The following is a 24,057-nucleotide window of genomic DNA, read 5'->3' on the forward strand; positions in this document are numbered from 1 at the left end:
ACCAGAGTATTGAAGTCCCTCAATTATTGTTCCCTTTATAAAATTATAGGGCCCATAGGAAGCAGACCAAATGTTGAAGCCACCATCCTTCTAGTCTTTGTAAGTACTTCCGTTTCTTCAGTCAGGCTATTTAGGAATAAAGGAGAACCTGAAGTAAAAGAGCAGAATACTTTGTGACTTGGATAGTTCTTTTTTCCTTTCCCAGCTACGTCAACTTCATTGAGAATGTTTAAGTGTGACACATCCTCAGAGCAGTCATCAAGTGGGGAAGTGGGAGGAAAGAAATGAGAGGAATGAAAAGGCCCAGGTGTTTGATTTTTGCCACCTCCTGAAGTCTTTGGTCATCACTGGAACCATAAAGTTGAGGCCAGAGTCTGCACTGGAAATAAAAGCCTACTCAGATCATACCTTGTACTTCAAGCCAGAGATGCCAGGAAGGACAGAAGGGGACACGTCCATGGACCAGTGGTGAAGAGGCATCCATCTTTATTGGTCCACAGAACTGGCTCTTGTGCCTGTCCATCATTCTGTCACATCAGATCTTTGAGCCCTGCTACAGAAACCAGAGATCCTTCAGGCTAAGCCCACACTGCTTCCTCCCATCCGAAGCGCTGAGTGTGTCTCGGGGATCTTTAGTGTCTCAGACATCAGAGCACTCCTTAGTTTCACTAACTTTACTTTCACATGTAAATCAGTTGCTCTATCTAGATTGAAGCCTGAAATATAATCATTCTAAATAGGCTTATGTGAATATTTTTATTTGAACCTAAGATGGTCTGACACAAATGCTGTTATTAAAAGCTTTTATTCTTAGAAAGTGATATTAAAATTAATAATTACCAGACTCACAGGAAAGCCTTTAAAGAAACCTATAGCTCTTTGTAAAAGTAGATGTAAATGCCCATAATGAGATGTATAAATGTCTCAGAAATAGGAGCATATAATCCTGAAAAATAATTGGTTTTGTCTATTTCATGTAAAACTAGTTTGTTCTATATTTATTTAATACATGTCTTATTTTTCATTTTTCTTTCCTTCTTTCTTTTTGTAGAAATAGACATCTTGCTGTGTTGCCCAGGCTGGTCTCAAACTTGTAGGCTCAATCAATCCCCTACCTCAGCCTCCCAAAGTGCTGGGATGACAGTCATAAGCCACTGTGCCTGGCCTCATTTTCCCTAAGTAGACCAGCCATAGCTCCTCATTTAGAAACCTAAATTTGTGTCAACTCATCTCTAATTATAATTCAAACCCAAGAAGATCATTACCATCCAGTCTTCTCTTGTCTTCCCTGTGTTTGGTGAACTAGTCACCTTGACAACCAGATTCACATCACTGACAGAGTAAACAGAGTTCCATTTTCATCTTCCTTGTTCAAATTAGAAGTTATTTATAGCTGTGTTTTAAGTGAAAATGAAACTCAAGACGAGTACTGGGAAACTAGTATATACAACAATAGTACACAGCCCTATCTCAGAGATAATGTTGAGAGTTAGACCCAGCGTTTCCTTTAATGGCAGCGTTTCCTTTAATGGCAGCCCTCTTTTGGGGCGATAACTGAGCCCGTATTTCCACATCCCCGAATGGGGTTCGCCTGAGGGCCAGCCTGTCATGAAGAGAGCACAGCTCCAGGCCAGAGCCCAACTTGGGTCTCACCTGCTCCCTGTGACCCTTAGGGCAATGGCCTCATGACCTGAATTCTGTACCCACTGACATGAAATGCAGGTGAGATGACAAGAAATCACAGTATCTCTCCCACAACAACAGAGCAAAAGCCAGCGTTATGTCCCTGTCAGCTGGGTTGACTTTTCCAGGGCAAGCGTGAGTGGTGAGGCCAGCTCTCTCAGTGACCGTCAGAGACAAGGCCTGGGCCAGTCCAGGAATCTTGGGACTCCAATTTTCTGAATTATGAAATGTGAGTGTATACCCTGTCAATATATATATCATTTATATATTTTTATGATATCTTTATTGAGATACAATTCACAACTTACCAGTTAAGGTGTACAATTCAGTGGCTTTTTTTTTAGTATATTCACAGAATTGTACAATGATCACAATTATAGAACATTTGTCATCTCCCAAAAATACCCCATACCTTTTATCCATTTAGAAAATAGATATAAACTGTTTGGAAATACAGACTGGTAGTTCCATTCCCCTGAAGCCCCCTCCCAGCCCCAGGCAACCACCAGACTACTTTCTGTTGCTAGATATTTTGTATAAATGGAATCATATGTAGTTTTTTGTGACTGGTTTCTTTCACATAGCATACTGTGTTCAAGGTTCCATCATGCTGTAGCATGTATCAGCATTTCATTCCTTTTTATGGCCAAATATTATATCATTGTATGGATATACTACACTTTGTTCATTCGTTTTTCAGTTGATAAACATTTAGGTTGTTTCTACTTTGTGGTTCCTATGAATAATGCTGCTATGAATATTCATCTACGTGTTTTTGTGTGGGCTGGGCACAATGGCCCATGCCTGTAATCCCAGCACTTTGCGAGGCCAAGGCGGGAGGATCACTTGAGCCCAGGAGTTTGAGACCAACCCAGGCAACATAGTGAGACCCCATCTCTACAAAACAAATTTTTTTAAAACTAGCTGGGTGTGGTGGCATGCACATGGAGTCCCAGCTACTCAAGAATCTGAGATGGGAGGATCGTTTGAGCCTGGGAGGTTGAGGCTGCAGTGAGCCGTGATCAGACCTCTGCACCCCAGCTTGGGTAACTCAGCAAGACCCTCTCTCAAAAAATAAAATACAGATTTAAAATTTAGAAAATTAGAAAGTTTAAAATTTTTTTAAATACAGGTTTTTGTATGGACACCTGCTTCTATTTCTCTTGAATGTATGAATGAAGTGGAATTTCTGGTTCATATGGTAACTCTATGTTTAACCTTTTAAACGTTAAACATTATTTTGATTTGTATTCTCCTGAAGGATAATGATGTTGAGCATTTTTTCATGCACTTACTGACCACTTCTATATCTTCTTTGTAGAAATATGTACTCAGATCCTTTGCCTGCTCTTAATTGGGTTATCTTTTCATTATTGAGTTGTAAAAGTTTTAAACATATTTGAGATACAAATTGATTATCAGATTTTTTCTAAAAAATGCTCCCATTCTGTGCATTGTCTTTTCACTGTCTTGTGGTATCCTTCGAAGCACAAAAAAATTTAATTTTAATGAAATAACAATTTGTGTATTTTTTCTTTTGTCCTCTGCTCTCATGACATGAAGATTTACACCTATACTTTCTTCTAAGAGTTTATGGTTTTAGCTCTTACAGTTAGGTCATTTTGAGTTAATTTTTTTTTTTTTTTTTTCTGGAGACTGAGTCTCACTCTGTCGCCCAGGCTGGAGTGCAATGGCATGATCTCGGCTCACTGAAACCTCCATCTCCCGGTTCAAGTGATTCTCCTGCTTCAGCCTCCTGAGTAGCTGGGATTACAGGCATGCACCACCATGCCTGGCTAATTTTTGTATTTTTAGTAGAGACGGGGTTTCACCATGTTCGTCAGGCTGGTCTCAAACTCCTGACCTCGTCGTGATACACCCGCCTAGGCCTCCCAAAGTGCTGAGATTACAGGCATAAGCCACTGCACCCGACCTTGAGTTAATTTTTTATGTGGTGTGAGATGAAGGTGATAGTCTAATTCATCCTTTTCCGTATGAGTATCCAGTTGTCCTAGCACCGTTTGTTGAAAATACTATTCTTTCCCCCATTGAATTATCTTAGCACCCTTGTTAAAAATTAATAGACCTTAAATATTAGGATTTATTTCTGGACTCTTAAATCTAGTCCATTGATCTGTATGTCTGTCTTTATGCCAGTACTTCACTGTCTTGCTTACTGTAGCTTTGCAGTAAGTTAAAATTGGGAAGTGTGAGTCCTCCAATTTTCTTGTTCTTTTTTGAGTCTCTTGAAGTTGCATATGAATTTTAGGACCAGCTAGCCAATTTTTGCAAAAAGGACAGCTGGGATTTTGATAGGTATTGTGTTGAATCTGTAGATCAATTTGGGAGTTTTTCTATCTTAACAACATTAAGTCTTCCAACCCATAAACACAGAATGTCTTTTATTTAAGTCTTTGTCAATTTCTTTGAGCAATATTTTTAGTTTGCCGTGTGCAACTCTTACATGTGTTTTGTTATATTTATTCCGAAATATTTTATTCTTTTTGATGCTATAGTAAAGGGAATTCTTTTCTTACTTTCATTTTCAGATTATTCATTGCTAGCCTATAGGTTTTGTGTATTGATCTTGTATCCTGAAGCCTTCATGAACTCATTCATTTTTTCCAGCATTGTTGAGGTATAATTGACAAATACAAATTATATATATTTAAGGTGTATTAATTTGACGATTTGATATACATTGTGAAATGATTACTGTAATCAAGCTAATTTAACATACCTATTACCTCACATTGTTACTATGTTTTTTCTTTTTGTCTTTTTTTCTTGTTTTTTTTTTTGGTGGGGAGAGTTTGGTGAGAGAATACTTAAGATCTACCCTCTAGCAAATTTCAAGTGTACAATACAGTATTACATGAGATCTTCAGAACATTTTCATTTCTTATAACTGAAGCTCTATACCCTTTAACCAACATCTCTCCATTTTCCCCCTTCCTTAGCTCCTGGTAATCACCATTCTACTCTCTGTTTCTATGAGTTTGACTATATTAGATTCCATATATAACTGAGAACATGTATTACTTGTCTTTCTGTGCCTGGTTTATTTCACTTAACATAATGTCCTCCGGGTTCAACCACGTTATCAAAAATGACAGAACTTCCCCTCTTATAGGCTGAATATAGTATCCCATTTTGTATATATGCCCCATTTTCTTTATCCATTCATCTCTTAATGGGCATTTAGATTGTTTCTATATCTTGGCTATTGTGAAAATGCTGCAATAAACATGGGAGTGCAGATATTTCTTCAGGATACTGATTTCACTTGTTTTGGATATATGCTTAGAGTGGGATTACTGGACCATAAGGTAGCTCTATTTTTAGTTTAGGGAGTGTCTATACTGTTTTCTATAATGGCTGTAGCAATTTACATTCCCACCACAGCGTACAAGGGTTCCCTTTTTCTCCACATCCTTGCCAACACTTGTTATCTTTTGTCTTTTTGATCATAGCCATTCTGACAGGTATGAGGTGGTATTTCATTGTAGTTTTGATTTGCATGTCCCTGATGATTAGTGATGTTGAGCACTTTTAAATCACCTGTTGGTGATTTGTATACCTTCTTTTGAGAACTGTCTATTCATTTCCTTTGCCCAATTTTAAATCAGGTTGTTTGGTTTAGACTATTGAGTTCTGTGAATTCCTTATATATTTTGTATATTGACCCCTTATCAGACATATGGTTTGCAGATATTTTCTGCCATTAAGTTGGTTTTTGATTGCTTCCTTTGCTGTGCAGAGCTTTTTAGTTTGATGCCATCCCACTTGTCTGATTTTTGCTTTTGCTGCCTGTGCTATTGGTGTCACATCCAAAAAATAATTGCCATATCAGTGTCAAGAAGCATTTTCTCTCTATATTTTCTTCTACCAGTTTTATGGTTTCAGGAACTGTGTTAAAACTTTAATCCATTTTGCATTAATTTTGGTACATGGTATTAAAAAAAGGGTTCATTTTCATTCTTCTGCATGTGAATATTCAGTCTTCCCAACAGTAATGTAATTAAAATTTAGATTGAGAAGTAGATACTTGCATATAGGGTTTTTCTGTCTTAAAGAATCTTAAAGTGTAAGTATCTCAAGTGGATGAGGTTCAGTATAACTCTCCATCCTCATCCCCACCACCCAAGGAACTTCCATCACTAATGATGACTCACCACTGCTAGGAATACTCTTACCACTCTCTGCAATTTGAAAAACCCACCAAGTATCTCCACCTTCTCCTCAATATGGCTGTTAAACCCTTCAGAACTAACAGGTTAGCAGGCAGTTTTCAAACTTATTTTGAGAGGCAGACCCTCCTTTTTCAAGTGAAATCTTAATGAAAACCACAATAAAATAAAAGCAAAGCTGCTGGGGTTGAAGAGAGCAATGAGAAGGTGAAGCCTCAGCCTGGCTTGTGATGATGACCTCCCCACCTGTGTTCCTAAGCGGTCCCTTGGGACTGTCTGTGGGCGTTCCGCGGTGCATGGTTTTGTAGCTTGGGAACCTCTACCTTAGGAAAGTTTTTAAGTAGCCAGCCTACTATGGAACTGAAAGAGGGAAGGAGGCCACAGGAAAATTCACCAGTCTAGCCACGATTGCAACATACCACATCTGTGATTTCACCTTCTCTTGCAAGTTTCCTTTGAGAGGTAGGGAAGTAAAGCGGTTCAATCGTAAGCTGTAGTTGCAAACCAAAGGGCAGAGTGCTCACATTTTTGATATTGTATCTGTTGGATATATCTCAGGTGCCATCAATGAAAAGGCCACACATCCTGGGTACTATGAAGACTTAGTGGAGAAGTCCATGGGGAAGTATAATCTCGCCACGGAGGAGATTGAGAGGGATTTACACCGCTCCCTTCCAGAACACCCAGCTTTTCAGAATGAAATGGGCATTGCCGCACTAAGGAGAGTCTTAACAGCTTATGCTTTTCGAAATCCCAACATAGGGTATTGCCAGGTAAATGTCACAGGTGGTTTATGCTAAAAAATAAAATAAAATTTCTATTTATTTGCCAACACATAGTGGGAAGGAAGGTTTACGGTTAACAGAACTATGACTTCACCAGGCCCTCTCAACCTTGGCACTGTTGACACTCTGGACTGGTTAATTCTTTGTTGTATGGGCTGTTCTGTTCTTTGTAGGATGTTTAGTAACATCGCTGGCCCCTACCCACTAGATGCTGGTAGAAAATCCCCAGTTGTAACAACCAAAAATGTCTCTAGATACTGCCAAGTGTCTGAGAGGCAGAATCATCCTGGGTTGAGAACCACTGCACTGAGCGGAGGAGCCCTTTCTGGTTTCACCACTGTCTAGCTAGGTGACCTGGAGAAGATCCTTCTGATCACTCTCTGCCTCAACCCTCATCCCACCCTGGAGTAAGAGAGAGCATCCTGAGCACCAGGCCTGTCACTGTGGTTCGCCACAGTGTTCCTCCTTTGCATCCTCTTAAGTAATAATGTCCTTAAATAGAGCTTTTATATGCTAGGGTTATGTCTTAATACACACTAAAATAAATGCTTAACTTAGTATTAAGAAAGGTGCCCACATACCAACAAAAGTCATCTCTTGTACTGGTATAGATGCCAAAATTTGGGAAGCTCCAAAATAACGTGACCTTAGAATCAAAGGCTATATCGTCATAGAGGCCTTCCCTGACAATCCAGCAAAAGCTAAAAGAGGCTGAACTCCTACTTCAACACGCAAGTGCACGTGCATGCACATGTTAGTCTCCCTCTACTGCATTAGTTTACCTTTTTATAACTTTCAATTTAAATAACCCCCCACACAGACTAGTTAACCTTTTCATCTTTGTTTTATCTGACACCAGCATTTAGGACCTGCAAGATATCACCACTGTGTCCCTCATCTTCCAATACCTAGTCCAGAGCCTGTTACAAGGTAGACCCCTAAAAAACCTATCTCCACTGAACTGGCAGGGACCATCATCATGTACTAGGATCAGCAGGTTAATTCTCAAGTGGAATTTCCATGATGATATCACTTGGGAACAAAATGAGTAAGACTTACAAGAAAGAGCCTATTAAACCAAAATACCTTTTTTGAAATTATATTGTAGAAGCCTGATGAACAGTTACTGGTTTCTAGGAGATCAAAAGCATAGGAAGTAATTGGCCTCTAATATAATGAAGTTCATATTTATCTTTTAATCTTCCTCTTTTTAATTAAGAAGACTATTAAAGTAGTTGGGTCTAGAGTGGTTATGAGGTATCTGATAATATCTTTTAATAAAGTACAGTTACTTTAGAATTTAAATCACTCTCAGTTATCACTACCATCTCTCTCCAGATGGAAATGTTGGGTGAGGACTCCAAGTCTGAAAGATTTCATTGTTCTCTGAGGAAAGCCTGGAGCCATGTGTACCTGATTATAGAAACCATTATGGAAAGTTACAAAGGAAATGTTTACCTCACTGAATTAAGAACATTGAGAGATTTTAGCAGGTTAAAAGCTTTGTGAAATAGCCTTTGGGCAAATTTTTGGAATAGGGGTTTGCCAGTAGGAGTTCAGGGCTCTGTCTGGTGAATATTGGTGCTGAGGAAGACTCTGCACACTTACTGGTTCAAGGACTTAGGATTTTACATTTTTAAAGGGTCATAAAACAAAACTCAGAAGAATATGTGACAAGAGACTATGTACAGCCTCCAAAGCCTAAACATGTTTATCTGGCCTTTCACAGAAAAGGTTTGCCAGCCCCTGTGAGAATAACTGAGTAATTTTAATACGCTAACAGAATTTCTTATATTTTAAACTGTATTTGTTGACATCCTCTTTCACTTTTTTAGGCCATGAATATTGTCACTTCAGTGCTGCTGCTTTATGCCAAAGAGGAGGAAGCTTTCTGGCTACTCGTGGCTTTGTGTGAGCGCATGCTCCCAGATTACTACAACACCAGAGTTGTGGGTAGGTGGGGATGCATTTAACATTTCAACCTATGTCTTGTCAAAAAGATGTTTTTAGAGAAGTACCAGCCGGAACACTATTTCTGGTCACCATAAGCCGGAAGAGTTTCAGACTACTCCAGTTTTTCAAAATGGAAATGAGAGAGGTTGAATAAATATAGGTTGTATACAAAGGAGCCCCATGGAGTTTAAGGGACTACACACATATCACTGCTCCAGAAATTATTTTAGAAAATATTTGATGTGTGTGTCACTCTGACATGTGAGAGCTACACCAGGTATACGTACCATCAACACAAAGAGATTTGATAAGAAAATTAATAAAGAGGATGGGAACCTATGAAATACAGAGGTATTCCCCCCAAAAAAAAAAAAAAAAAAAAAAAAAAAAAAGGCTATCTGGGGTGGAAAAAATAGAATATAGAGGTTTATTGAAAACTAAGTTTCTAAGGTATTTTTCAGGACTGGTTTTATTGCAGAGCAAACACCTGTTTTGAGGATTTAAATTATTGCTGTAACTCCTTGTAATTCTGTCAAATGTCAGTGATTCATTTTAGCAGGACAAGCTTTTCATTGCTAGGGTCATACATTATATTGTTTATGCTTCTCACTTGCGTTCTTTCTATATTTCTAAACATTTGCACATGAATTTGATTATTGAAAATATTATCAAAAATGTCCTTAAGTTGATCATGAATGTGTACAACAGGAATGCTTTTAAGTTTTAAAAAAAGTAATTTTTTAAAAAAATGATTAATATATGGGCACCACGCATCCAGAAGTGTGATTTTTTTTTTTTTTTTTTTTTTTTTTTTTTTTTGAGACCATCTCGCTCTATCGCCCAGCCTGGAGTGCAGTGGCGTGAACTTGGCTCACTGCAACCTCTGCCTCCCGGGTTCAAGCGATTCTCCTGCCTCAGTCCCTGAGTAGCTGGGACTATACAGACTCCTGCCACCACGCCTGGCTAATTTTTGTATTTTCAGTAGAGACAGGGTTTCACCATGTTAGCCAGGCTGGCCTTGAACTCCTGACCTCAGGTGATCCACCTGCCTCAGCCTCCCAAAGTGCTGGGATTATTATTATTAATATTATTTTGATAAACAAAAGTTTGCCAGCTAAGCTGCTTAGATGTACATTTGGAACTGTAGTCATGTGTTGATGTTCTGGCTGATGACGGACTGCATATACAACAGATGTCCCATTAGATTATAATACTGTATATTTACTGTTTCATTTCTATGTTTTGATACACAACTATTTACCATTATGTTATAGTTGCCTACAGTATTTAGTACAGTAATGTACTATACAGGTTTGGAGCCTAGGAGCAATAGGCTATGCCATATAGCCTAGGTGTGTAGTAAGGCTCTACCGCCTAGGTTTGTGTGAGTACTTTCTAAGATGTTGACATGACAAATTCACCTGACAACCCATTTCTCAGAACATGTCTCCATTGTTAAGTGATGCATGACTATACATGGATGTACATTTCATGCCAAACCAAACATTATGTTGCCAACACAATAACTAATTGTATGTCATGAAAACTTTATAAACTGGCTTTCTTAACAACCCTTATAATTGTCATGTGATTGTTCTTTTTTGGAAGGGAAAACGGGGCAGGAAGAGCCCCGAAAAAGAAGATACAGCCAGAACTAATCTGGTGACTGAGCTGTGTTGACAACTTGGTCTCGTAACAGTCACAGCAGAACAGTTAGCAGAAAGGAACAGAGTCCTGTGCTAGCAGTCATTGTGAACTGGATTATTAGTCAAGTTGTTTGAATGGATTCTTTAGTTACACTGTGTAGTTGGCTAAGCTGTGCCTTTTTGTGTACCTCGCTGCCACAGGTGCACTGGTGGACCAAGGTGTCTTTGAGGAGCTAGCACGAGACTACGTCCCACAGCTGTATGACTGCATGCAAGACCTGGGCGTGATTTCTACCATCTCCCTGTCTTGGTTCCTCACACTATTTCTCAGTGTGATGCCTTTTGAGAGTGCAGTTGTGGTTGTTGACTGTTTCTTCTATGAAGGAATTAAAGTGATATTCCAGTTGGCCCTAGCTGTGCTGGATGCAAATGTGGACAAACTGTTGAACTGCAAGGATGATGGGGAGGCCATGACCGTTTTGGGAAGGTATCGTACTAAGCCTCACTTTGAAAACCACCTCCGGTTTTCTTCCTCTTGCTTTCTCTTCATTTCATGAGTCTTAACTGATTTGATGGTGGTCATAATACCCGCTTCTTCCTGTGGCTGATGATTTATTTTCATATGCTTTTTCTTTAGAAATTAACAGAATTTCTTTCTCTCTTTCCATCTTTAAAGAAACTCTAGTCCTTTGTTTTAAAATGTAGAACTTGCAGAAAACGATTGGAGAATTATAATGGGAGGATTCCAGTTTCTTCTCCCTGTGACTTCTGATGCATTCTTCTTCCAGGTATTTAGACAGTGTGACCAATAAAGACAGCACATTGCCTCCCATTCCTCACCTCCACTCCTTGCTCAGCGATGATGTGGAACCTTACCCTGAGGTAGACATCTTCAGACTCATCAGAACTTCCTACGAGGTAGGTCTTGTTTCCTAGCTGAGCAGAGCTTGACCATGCATTCCACACTTCCATTGCTGCCTGTTTTGTGCTGATGTAACAGAATACCACAGACTGGGCAAAGAACAAATATTTATTTCTCAATTCTAGACTTTGGGACACCCCAAATCAAGGCATTGGCAGGTTAGGGCCTGGACTTTCTGCTTCCAAGATGGCACCTTGCATGTGGTGTCCTCTGGAGGGGAGGAATACCACGTCTTCACTAGCAGAAGAGAGAGAACCCATGCTCATAAGACCTTTTTATAGTGACGTTAATCCATTTGTGAAGGCAGAGTCTTCATGACCTAATTGTTGCAGGTGATTGGCAACTATCTGAGACTGGTATCATGTGGACAGTAGGAAGAATTTACCAAGGCAGTTGTAAGTAAAGAAAAGCAGATTTATTAAGGAAAGCATGAAAATACATTTCAAGGATGCAATGGGCAAGTTAGCAAGAGAGGAGTTAACTGCAAAGAGACAAAGGCTTGCTGGGGATTTTATAGGATGGTTCTTGTGCTGTGTGCTGGAGAGGGCTTTGTGCAGTACTGAGAACGCCGAGGTTGTAGTGAGCTAACTTGCATTTTTCTGTCAGCCGAGGGTCTGGTGATAGCTGGGCACAGGAAGATTATGAGTTATTTGTACAGGAGAGCTATGTGTCCTTGATCATGAAGAAGGGTAGACTTATAGCTTATTTGTTTTGTTTATTTATTTATATATATATTTATTTTGCTTTCCCTGGGTCCTGCTAGCCCAATTCCCTTTCCCTAATTAGGACTCCACACTAAATACCTCCTATGAGACCCCACTTTCCAACACTGCTGCGATGGGGATTAATTTTCAACATGCGTTTTAGGGAGAATAAAAACATTGAGACCATAGGCTTACCTGCTTCCTTCTACATTGTGAGAACTACTGGTCAGAAGTAAGTAGTTCTGTGCTAGCTGACAGCTTTGACCTCCAGAGATGGACACTGAATGGAGCCTGGATGTCTTGATGATTACATAGTAGCACATGGCAAAACAAGCTGTGGCTCTCCAGCGCTTTACCATTCCCATCCTGAAGCCTGATCTAGTAGCAGCTCAGTTTCAACTCTTTATAGATTAAGGAGGGGCTGTTGAGAGTGGGCATGGGGAGGCTGACCTTCACAAATCAATTTGCTTTCTGTTCCCATGCTAAGTACTTAGGGCTTCTTAGAAGTAGACAGTCTGAGACACTTGGAATAGCCTGTATAGCCCAGAGTAGACCAGAGTCCTAGGATTCCTCTAAAATTGCTTGGCCTGGGTGGGGGAGGATGCTTTCTTGTTCATGATGACCCTGGAATCAGCCTGATGTGCTGCTCAATCTCACAACAGAACTAATATGCTTCTTGGGGTGAAGGAACCACAGTGCCACTTGCCCCCTTAAGCACCTGGTGGTTTGTGAGGCCCCAAGTGCTCATAACACTTGATGGTTTCTTCATTTCCTGATCCTTGATTCTCTAAACTTTTATGGAAATGATCACTAAGAAAGAGAAAGCGTGAGTATTCTGCTGAGCACACTGTGCTCTCTACAGATGTTTTGTGATTTTGATTGGTGATTGTCAGTATTCCAGCTAGCAACAAAGTGGACAGGAGAGAAATAGTGAGGAATGGAGTGAGATCAGAAAGCCTCTCTTAAAGTAAAAAATTTAGTGCTTTAAAAAAATTGCTATGGATATAGAAATCTTTTCAGAAATGTTTGTCCTTAACTCATAATGAGACAGACTGGTAATTATTTTTTTAATCTTCATTGAAACTCCATATATATTGAAAGCAAAATGTTTTGTTTTAGAATCATAAAAGCAATACATGTTTATTTTAGAAATTGTAGGGAAATAGGAAGAAAAAAATAAACTGTATCCTATAAGCATTTTACATTTCCCTTAAGTATGTTTTTATACTTACAACATACACTTTTTAAAAAAAGGTCCTTCTAAATACTGCTTTGTCATTTTCTATGTATACCATGAGCATTCCCTAATATATTAAATATTATTTGAAGGCATGATTTTACTAAATTGTATTCTGCTTTAATGAGGTAACAAAATTTATTTACCTAGTTCCCTTTTGTTAGACACTTACTTCGATTTCTTCCAAATTTTCAGTATTATATAGCATTCTAAGATAAACTTGTACCGAAATATCACATCTCTGATTACTGTCTTAGAATCCTAGAAATGAATTTAAATTAAAAGTTTGGGTTAAAAAAATTAGATTAAAAAAAAAAAAAAGAATGATCAAGCTATTGGCACCCACTGTCAAATTTCCATAAAGTATGTTTCAATTTATGTTTCCACTATTAGATATAAAGAATGAATATTTCACCTTACTGTCTCCAAAACTATTTCCATATGCATTTAAAAAAATCATTGTCCCAGGACTTTGGAATAGTACTGTATGATGTAAGCAAGAGCTTTTCTATCTGTGGGTTGCTTGTCTAAAGGAATCCTCAGACCTTTATTGTTGAAAGAATTCTGCACCAAGGTATTGTGGGATATAATGGGGTTTCTCTTCCAATTATCTGATCAATCTTTTATTCTTTAATTCATAGTACGCCCCGCCTTTTTCTTCTTTTTCTCCTTTTTCCTTTTCGCCTTTGTTAGATGCCTAGTGCCGCCTCAGTACCAAGTGTTATCAGTACCAGCTCACATTCCTTTCCTTATTTGGAAGGAGGAGTCACTTTCTTGTTCATTACCGACACCCGCTTCCTTGTTCTCTCCACTTTCTTTTACGTTCCCACCCTATCTAAAAAAATCAAATGTTTGGCCAACCGGGATTAGTTTAGATTGTATGACCCAACCCCAGCCAATGGGGAAAGGGTACAGGGGCAGGTCCTGCATCAGGAATAAAGGCTCTCATGCCCTTTGTTCACATGTGCTCTCATGGCAACTGGCCAAGGAGGCACCCCTCTGCGCAGAAGTAAAATTGTTTTGCTAAGAATCTTCTGTTCAAGTGTTCTATTTCCTTAGGATTTTGAGCATTATTCCTAAAGTATTAAAGGTTAGTATGTGGCAACTCAGCTTTATTCTCAACAGCAGATAAGCTAGCTTCATGCTGAAGTCAGCACTTTGCCCCTTTTTAAAGGGAAAGCAAAGAAATTGAGACAAGGCCAAAGGCTGATTTCCATTTACATCCTCTTGGGCTGATCCCTAATGGTGGCCCTCAGGCTGCCAAACATCCTGTCGTAACAGGACAAAGCTGCAATTCCTTCTCTGCCTGGAAAGAATCCTTTTAACTTACATCAGTGCCTATAGTACCAGGTCTTTCGGTGCACGGTAACTGGGTTTTTGTTTTCTCTTCTCTGCTTAAGTGTCACTACTCTGCTCATGTTTCCAGTGGCTCTCTAATGCCTTGTAGATCAACTTTAAGAGAACACCACGAACTCTTGCTGATCGTTTTCTCCCTCCTAACCAGTAAATTGGTGGTTTTCAATCCTGCCTGTGCATTAAATCACTTAATTTTTTTTTTTAAGCTAAGCTTTTAAAAACAAACTCCTAGGCTCCATCCCAGGCCAATTAAATCTGAATCTAGGCATGAAGCCCAAGAGTATGTATTTTTTAAAAAAATTTCCCAGGTGATTCCAAATGTCCGGTGAGGGTTGAGATTCACTGCACTGGCAGAATGGGGCTAATCACTGATGTGGATAAGAATCTGGTTTGGGCTCAGGCATGACACCTGAATGTTCTCAGGTACACAATGCATTTCTTTCTGTTCCTCAGTATAATTAGCTGTGACAATTGAAACATAGGAAAGAAATCCTGAAAGCACATTCATCTTTTGAGATTTAGTTAAGGGCTCCCGAGGTTGCTAGAAATCAGTCTGATATTGATAAGTTCACTTCATAAATACCTCGTGGGGAAAATCTCACTCATTATAAGTTCCTCTAAGCCTCTGTTGAAAGGAATTGTGCCGGTGGTATGAGACTCCAGTTTTCTTCTGCGTAGACCCTCGTGTGAAGCCCTGCACTTTGGGCAGAGTAATATAGAAGTAAAAAACAAAGTCCCAATCTTTAAGTTTGATTCATAGACTGAGATGCCCCTCCTGGAAGGCACAAGAGGATGTTAATAGGCCTTAAAGTGGGTACCCAGCTGTCACAGAGCCACTTCATGTTCGAGATGACCCAGCCCAGCGTGTTTAGTCTAAAAAGTGTTAACCAGGGAAAGATGTGGCTAATAAAACAGAAGGCACAATCTGTGAAGATGGACAGGCATTTGTGAAAGCTTAGAGTAATGTGTCTCTGGCTTATTAATGATTACTATAATAGCTATTACTCATCGAGAGTCTGCCATGTGTGGGGCAAGGTGCTGGGTGCCTTGTAGGCAGTCCTGCCATGTAAATGTTAACGCAGTTCAAGGTGAAAATGTAAGTTAAGAGAGGTTGAGCTAGTTTTTCCAAGCTGCACAGCTAGAAAGCAGCAGCCAGTATCCAAGTAAGAGCTCCCTTGCATTAAAGTCAGGACCAAGGGAGTTTATCTGGATTAGAAGAGAGATGGAATTACGGATGTACCAATGGTCATGAGGTCAACTGGTCCAGTGAAGCTGGTTAGTAGGGAGTCTTGAAATCACTAATTGACTTGGAAGGCATCCAACCGCCACTGGAGACTGAAGAGCATTCTTCTTGAAGTACGTTATCTCTGCTTTCTGTGCAATACATTGGAGGAAGGGGAGAGCTGAAGGAACAGACAAGCAAAAAAGATAGTGTGGTTATATATGGGAAAGACCCAAGAGATGCAAGAAACAGTGTTTGTCTATTCATGTATTAACAAAATCTTTTTTTTTTTTAATTTGAGACAGGGTCTCCCTCTGTCACCCAGGCTGGAGTGCAGTGGCTTGATCTTGGCTCACTGCAGCCTCTACCTCCCGTGTTCATGTGATTCTCATGCCTCAGCCTCCCAAGTAGCTGAAACTACAGGCATGCACCACCACATCTGGCTAATTTTTTGGTGTTTTTAGTAGAGATGGAGCTTCACCAAGTTGGCTAGGTTGTTCTCAAACTCCTGACCTTAAGTGACCCATCCACCTCAGCCTCCCAATGTGCTAAGATTACGGGCATAAGCCACCGTGCCCAACCAAGGAAATTTTTATTCAAGATTGTATAGGCACCTTTCTTATACCAGGTATCATGTTCAGCCCTGGGGATACATTATCAGCACTAGATATTTTCTTTTTTTGAAACGGAGTCTCGCTGGAGGCTGGAGTGCAGTGGCACGAACTCGGCTCACTGCAAGCTTCGCCTCCCGGGTTCAGGCCATTCTCCTGCCTCCGCCGCCAGAATAGCTGGGACTACAGGCGCCTGCCACCAAGCCTGGCTAAATTTTTTATATTTTTTAAGTAGAGATGGGGTTTCACTGTGTTAGCCAGGATGGTCTTGACCTCCTGACCTCATGATCCGCCTGCCTCGGCCTCCCAAAGTGCTGGGATTACAGGCGTGAGCCACTGCGCCCGGCCAGCACTAGATATTTTCAAACACAGTACGAATCAAAAGTACGAACATAATACATTTCCTTTAACCCGTGATCCAGTCCCAACAATTATCAACATTTTTCTGATCTTTGTTTTATTACTCCTCCCCACCTTTTTTTTTTTTTTCCTGGAGTAACTTAAAGCAAACTCCAGACAGTATATTATTTCACCTGTGGAAGAATGTATCTCTAACAGATAAATTCTTCATTATGTGTCTCTAATGATAAGATGAGTTTGGGCGTGGCATTTTTTGCTAATCCATGCCTTTGAATTTTAAGTTTAATTTTTAAAAGTTTGTTTATACCTCAAAAGAAAATGTGGACCTATAAGTTAGTTCTCACCAGTTGTTGATGGAACCTCACTTATAACATTAGCAAGTTTTGCGATTTTTTTCTTGTTACTGAGACAAAGTCTGGCCTATCACCAAGGCTGGAGTGCAGTGGTGCAGTCTCGGCTCACTCCAACCTCTACCTCCCAGGCTCAAGCCATCCTCCCAGCTCAGCCTCCTGAGTAGCTGGGACTGCAGGTGTGCACCACTACACCTCGCTAATCTTTGTCTTTCTTGTGAAGATGGTGTTTCACCATGTTGGCCAGGCTTGTCTGATGAGCTCAAGTGACCTGCCCGCCTTGGCCTCCCAGAGTGCTGGGATTACAGGCGTGAGCCACTGTGCCTGGCCGGGTTTTGCTGATTTTAAAACGTGTTTTTTCTCTTCTCTTCATCTTTCTCTTTCTCTTATCAACAATGCCAGGAATAATAAAAGTTACCATACTAATTGCTTTACCTGTGTGTGCATAAAATTCTTACACTATTCCAAAGAGGTAGGAATTATTTTCCCTATATTGCTGATGAAGAACATGAGGCCATCAGTTTTTATAAAATTTCTGTGAAATCTGGAACTTGCTATGCGTCCCACTTGCTACTTGTGACTATGAAACCGTGCCCTTTCTGCAATGCCCAGGTGTCAAAAGCATGTCTCCTTTATAGAGGCCGAACTTTACATTATTGGTGTATATGTAAAGAAAATAGAGGCCAGGCGTGGTGGCTCACTCCTGTAATCCCAGCACTCTGGGGGGCCAAGGTGGGTGGATCACCTGCGGTCAGGAGTTTGAGGCCAACCTGGCCAACATAGCAAAACCACGTCTCTACTAAAAATACAAAAAATCAGCTAGGCGTGGTGGCGGGTACCTGGAATCCCAGCTACTCGGGAGGCTGAAGCAGGAGAATCGATTGAACCCGGGAGGCGGAGATTGCAGTGAGCCAAGATCTTGCCATTGCACTCCAGCTTGGGCAACAAGAGCGAAACTCCATCTCAAAAAAAAGAAAAAGTAAAAGAAAATACTCTAGAGCAGAATTACAAATTCACGTGACTGTGGCGTCACTCAGCAAGGCACTTAACAATGGGGCAGGGAGTGGAGGTGGTAGGAAAGGGTGGGCTTTTGGAACTAGACAGCTGGGACCTGCTAGAGTTGACAGTCTCTTTAGCACCTGAGGCAAGGAACCATTACTGCCAAAACTTTTTGTTTTTCAAGAGAAGTTGGAACTCTTTATTTTACTTGGAAGTTGCTGTTTTTTATAATACTCCCTGGGCCAAACAATATTCATCATGGACTTTCTAGCCTACTGGCTGCCTGTTCATGACTTCTGCTTTACAGCAACTTTCAAAATAAATTCTAGGTAAAAGTATAGTGATACTGGACACTGTGCTTAGAGTTATTTTTTGTAATTTAATCAGCAGCATGTTCACACTACAGCTAATAGTTCACATGGAATATTGAAACGAATGTTTTTTGTAATTTCCATATTTATGTGACAACTGTTTCTCTAGCCCTTTCTGGTAGACAAAAGAACTCAAAAGACATGGCACCTAAAGAAGCATAAAATATTAAATGATATATTTTTACATAAAAATAAATACTGTATTCAAATATAAAATATGTGCCCACTTCTGGCAGAGTTATGAGGGTGTTTCCAGATGGGAAGATAGTCAGGGGTGGAGACTCTTCAGAGATCAGAGTACCCTAGAAAGGGCCGCCCATTCAATGAACATGGGACTCCACCAGAGTTCTGTTCACCTGAATTCATATCCCTGTTTCTTCTTACCATCTCCTGCCTCCTCTGTCCCCCTCACCCTCCTCTTCTGCCCTCCTGAACATCTACTCCCCACCAAACACGGAAGTACACAGGTGCAGACAGACGCCACCCCCATAGAAGTCAAGGTAGAGCGTGTGGGGCTGTTTCTTCGCAGCCCCCTGTGTGTGAGAACCCCTCTCTCGTCTCTTGGGCTCTGCCCCCTGTAATGTTAGGCTTTTCTATACCCTAAAGCCTCACATTCCATCAATTTCTCCTCTCTCTCACCCAGTCGTCCAAGGCAGAGCCTCGTTTCCTATCTTAAGTATTTGGAGTTTTTTTCTGATCAAGGGATGTCTCTCAGGTGTCACTGGTGCTCAGCCTTCTGCTAACAGTAGTGAACCCCATTCTGCATACTGGGAAAATAAGAACCCCACAAATTCAGAAACACCGAAGAGGCATTTTGAGCATCATTTGATGACCTAGTTTTATTTTAAAATAGAAATAAACCATAGACTTCGCATATTAGAAACAATGCCTTCTTTTTATTTCAGTGAATTTCCCTGTTGTGGGCAGACTCATTCACATCATTCCATGGCCCTCTGGCCTACATTGAGCTTTGTTGTTGTTTTGTTTTGCTTGGTGTTTTTTAAGCTGTAGCATTTAAATATTTCAAGTTCTCTTTGGAGGATTTAGATAGGAAGGGCTGACTGAACTTGATTGAGCTTGACCTTGTGGTCAGTCTCTTTTAAAAATCTGTATCTGTTCTTCATCCATCCTTGTCTTCCCAGTAACACAGGGTAAGCTTTGAAGGATAAAGTAAATTACAGAAACACTGCCCAGCGTGGGCAGGAGAACGCTTGTTCCGCTCAGGAATGATGGTGGGGTGGGAGGAGCCAGAGAACATAAACTTGAGACAGACTCATCTCCACCTCGTTCCTTTATCTCAGCTACTTGCTCCTTGTTCTAAGTCTGGGGGAGAGAAGGGAACATCTGCAGGCAGGATGGAGGAAAGTGGTGTGAAATGAAGGGCCACACACCTATTTGTTGGTTGATATCAGGACCCACAGGGGCAAAGCAACAAAAAGAAGTACCATCTGCTTTGAAAATTACCTTTCTGGCCAGGTGCCATGGCTCACATCTATAATCTCAGCACTTTGGGAGGCTGAGGCAGGCAGACCACTTAAGCTCAGGAGTTTGAGACATGCCTGGGTGACATAGGGAGACTCCATCTCTACAAAAAAGTACAACAATTAGCCAGGCGTAGTGGCACATGCCTATAGTCCCAGCTACTCGGGAGGCTGAGGTGGGAGGATCATCTGAGCCTAGGAGGTTGAGGCTGCAGTGAGTCGTGATCATGCCACTACACTCCATCTTGGACACTAGAGTAAGACCCTGTCTCAAAAAAAATAATAAATTGCCTTTCTGCCAATAAAGATGTTAGAAATTAAACTGAAAATAATTAGAAACAGGCCACAGAAACATTCAGATAAGAATTGAGTTGTATTACATCAAAACAAAATTTTCAAAATAGTTGAGTTGGAGAAGAGACATAAACAAAGATAGATAATTTTGTTTATTGTTCAAGGAAGGGAAATTTTAGAAAATTAAAATAATTGTGCCAGGCGCTGTGGCTCACACCTGTAATCCCAGCACTCTGGGAGGCTGAGGCGGGCAGATCACGAGGTCAGGAGATCGAGACCATCCTGGCTAACATGGTGAAACCCCGTCTCTTTAAAAAAAAAATACAAAAAATTAGCCAGGCATGGTGGCGGGCACCTGTAGTCCCAGCTACTCGGGAGGCTGAGGCAGGAGAATGGCGTGAACCCAGGATACGGAGCTTGCAGTGAGCCGAAATCGCACCACTGCCTTCCAGCCTGGGCAACAGAGCAAGACTCCGTCTCAAAACAACAACAAATAATAATAATAATAATAATAATAATTGTAGGGTCCCTTACCTCCAGCACAAATTCTGTTTGCAACAAGTATTATTGTTACATTAGTAAACTAGCGCTTCTCAAGGAACTGGAATATGCGATGCCTGGGAGAAGGTATTATATGTTATATCCACACCTGTATCTTTGTTTTGGGTAATGGGAAATGTTGGCTGCAGCATTTACTGAGCCAAGTTTTGTTTGTCCTGTTTTTAGCATTTAATTCTGGCAGAGCCCCTCCCAAAGTCAGGGGAGGGAGAGAGATCCCCATGTCATTCTAATTGCTCTCATTCCTTTACAAATCCTCCAGAAATAGCCAAGCAGAAACTTGGAGTCCATGGTTTCCTTTTAGGTTGGGACCATTTGCACCAGAGGGAAGGGCCATTGTGTTCGGTCTCTGGCTAGTTGCAGAGTCCTGGCTGAGGAAGGAGCCCTACCTAACAAATAGCAGAATCCATTTCTAGTTGATATTAATTAGATATAAGACACACCGGGCTGTTTGAATGTCAGGCTTGTGAGGAAGCCAATGTTTAATATTAGTTACTATTATTGGGACTTTATATTAATGTATCTTTATCTCCAACACAGTTTTACAAGGACAGCTTTGGGGTCTCATTTTATAGAGGAAGAAACAGGGTCAGAAGACTCAACTGAGTTGCTCACTCACGTAGCTAATTAGTCAAAGAACAATAATTTGAATCAAATTTTGTCTAGCTCCACAATTTATGTTCTTTTTAACCCAGAGACAAGGAAGAACTTACTACCTATGATAGAATGGTAGTTGGTGGAGTTACAAAGCTATTTATCTGGGTCTCAGACCACTTGCAGCTCAACCACTGTGGAACTCTGGGGGACCTAACCTCTCCAAATCTTGGTTTGCCCATTCATAAAACAGAGGTAGTGGTCTAGACTCACTAAAGTTATTGTAAGGTGCAGATGAGATGGCATGTTAATGTCCCTGACAGTTGTAGGTACAATAAAGCTATCTTTCCTTCTGTCTCACAGCTAGTGTTTTTTATTGATCACAGGCATGCTATGTCCCAGTTTGAAGTAATAAATTCCCAGTTCTTCATCATTAGGCATGTAATTTGCAATGGATGCTCACTGCTTTTCTGTTTGGATCAAAAGACTTACCTTCCTTGAAAGTTTTTCTTTCCTAGCCAAAGATAAAACCCCATAGTGAATTAAATATAATTGCTTTTCATCATTAATGGCAGCCCCTACTAACTCTTGAATTCCAGCTTTTCAGTGCAAATGCATATTGCATCTTCATTGTTGACAAGAATCCAATTCCACCTTTGGAAGGCACTTCTTTGGAGATAAGAAGTTTCTTCCATAAATCCTGCTTTCGTAAGGTTGAGACCCACTCACCACATTGCTGGTGGAAGATGGACTGGGCAGATTCAGAGATGTCAGTGTACTCTTCTGCTCTGATCATCTGAAAGGAATGCCTGGGTCCGAATTCCCTGGATTAGTCCTTCCAAAACAGAAAGTAAAAGGTACTAGAAAGGCATAGTCTTTTTTGCTGTAAACTCCAACTTAGGAAATATAATAGTTCAGATTCCACTACACGGACTGATCTATAGAGAGGTGCTATTTATAGGGATGTCAGAAAAAATACAGGATTAATTAATATTGGTTGGGATATACTTATACTAAAAAAGTATTCATTGTTTTCCTGAAATTCAAATTTAACTGGGCATCCTGTATTTTCTATATATTTATTCATTGAATCTGGCATCCCTAACCAGTTATTGGGTACCTACTGTGCTGTGCAGCCAGTCAGAGAGGTAAGGCGCTAGGAAGTTTCCCCGGGATGGAGCTAAGAGCACGAGTTCTCGAATCTGACGACCTGGGTTCAAACTTAGCTTTGCTGCTTACCGGCTGTGTAGACTTGGGCAAGTTGATGATTTTTGCTAGACTTTGATTTCTTTGTCTCTGAAATGGGGATAAGAAGAGCACTTACTTCCTGGGATGATCATGAAGACCCCCTAAGTTCAGCAAATATTTGTTGAGCACTTACCTGTGAATCAGCACTGTCCTCAGCTCATGTCCTGGTCACACACAGTCTCTGCCATAGAGTAAGTAGTGATAGATTTACTAAGCAAAAACAAACAAAGAAAAAAAAACAAATGCAAGGTGGTGCTAAAGGCAAGTAAGAAGGAACACAGCACAGTGAAGGGTGGGGACACACTGTTTCTCTGAGTGTTTATTGTTCTGGTGAGATGACAATTAGCAGAGACACAGGTGCCATGGAGGAGCGAACACAGTGCTGTCTAAGAGAAGCACAGAGGGGGCAGCCAGCAGCCGGTGCTCAGGCTGTGGCTGGCAGGGAGTCTGCATGATGCACTTGGGGAACAAGAAGAGGCCACTAGAACTGATGAGTAAGAAAAGGTTGGTGGTGGCTGGACAGAGAGGGCATTGTGAAAGGTGGAAAGAGCATGAAGGGCTTAGAGGCCTTGGAATTTTATCCCGAGAGAGGATGAAAAATCACTGGAATTTTAAACAAAGGAAGAGCATTGTCTGATATTCTTACTACTGGGGGAAGATAATGATGCATTGCCTGGAGGAAGCGCAGAGATGTATTTAGAGGCTCTTGCAAGAGAGGATAGTGGCTTAGGGGTAGTTAAAAGTGGAGGCCGGCAGCTGAAGCGGGCCTGGAAAGGCCAGAGAGCGCCAAGGCTTTTGGGTGCGAGGGCTCTGGTGCCCAGGGTGAGGCAGAAGTGTGACACTCGCCGGTGGGCATTGCAGTGGCCGTGGCCTGGCAGAAGGATAGCAGCGGCAGTGGCCGGCTGGGGCCTGGGCTGGCAGACCAGGAGTGCCCTGTGTCACTGAGTAATGTGAAAGGGCACAGCCTAGCAGATGAGGACTGTGTGAACCCTGGGCCAGACACCAGGAGTAACGGCTGCTGGGGGCCTGGCTGGACTGAGATCAGGAGAAGCTGCTCAGAGAGAGTAAGTAGCTGATTGACCTGGCCCGCCTGCACCCTGCCAGCTGTGCTCCTAAGGGCCTGAACTCCAAAGTCCTGGTGACCCTGGCCCGGGGCTGGCAGGCTTGGGTTGCTAGTCTGTGGACCTCGCAGCCCATCTGGCCACGACCCCTGGTTGTCCCGCTCGGGTAGCACGTCCATGTGGCTTGCCGGACACCTCTAGGCCTTGGGGCCCCCATCTCTGCACTAGGGCATGGCCCCTGCGTTCCCACCAACCGTGGGGGCTCCCTGCCGTCGGCCTACCAGTTTGTCAGGGACTCCCAGTAGGGCCAGCTGTTGGTCATTCCCAGCGATCACCTGCCTCACACTGCGGAGCTGATGGAGCGGGCCACCGTGCCGCCCCTTTGCCCCGCCCTGTACTCTCCGGGCTGTAGCCCCCTACACCACGCCCAGC

General features: G+C 41.4%; 1 protein-coding gene across 1 annotated transcript in view; it reads left to right on the forward strand.

The window, feature by feature from the left end:
* TBC1D9 (TBC1 domain family member 9) overlaps positions 1–24,057 on the forward strand; it is a 136,500-nt gene that overhangs the window by 88,494 nt on the left and 23,949 nt on the right. Inside the window, exons 10-13 of the mRNA XM_050790211.1 lie at positions 6,432–6,646; positions 8,494–8,611; positions 10,459–10,744; positions 11,046–11,175. Coding sequence (XP_050646168.1) covers positions 6,432–6,646; positions 8,494–8,611; positions 10,459–10,744; positions 11,046–11,175 — 749 coding nt within the window. The remainder of the gene's footprint in view (positions 1–6,431; positions 6,647–8,493; positions 8,612–10,458; positions 10,745–11,045; positions 11,176–24,057) is intronic.

This window comes from Macaca thibetana, chromosome 5 (genome assembly GCF_024542745.1).
Source record: "Macaca thibetana thibetana isolate TM-01 chromosome 5, ASM2454274v1, whole genome shotgun sequence".
Taxonomy (NCBI): Eukaryota; Metazoa; Chordata; class Mammalia; order Primates; family Cercopithecidae; genus Macaca; species Macaca thibetana.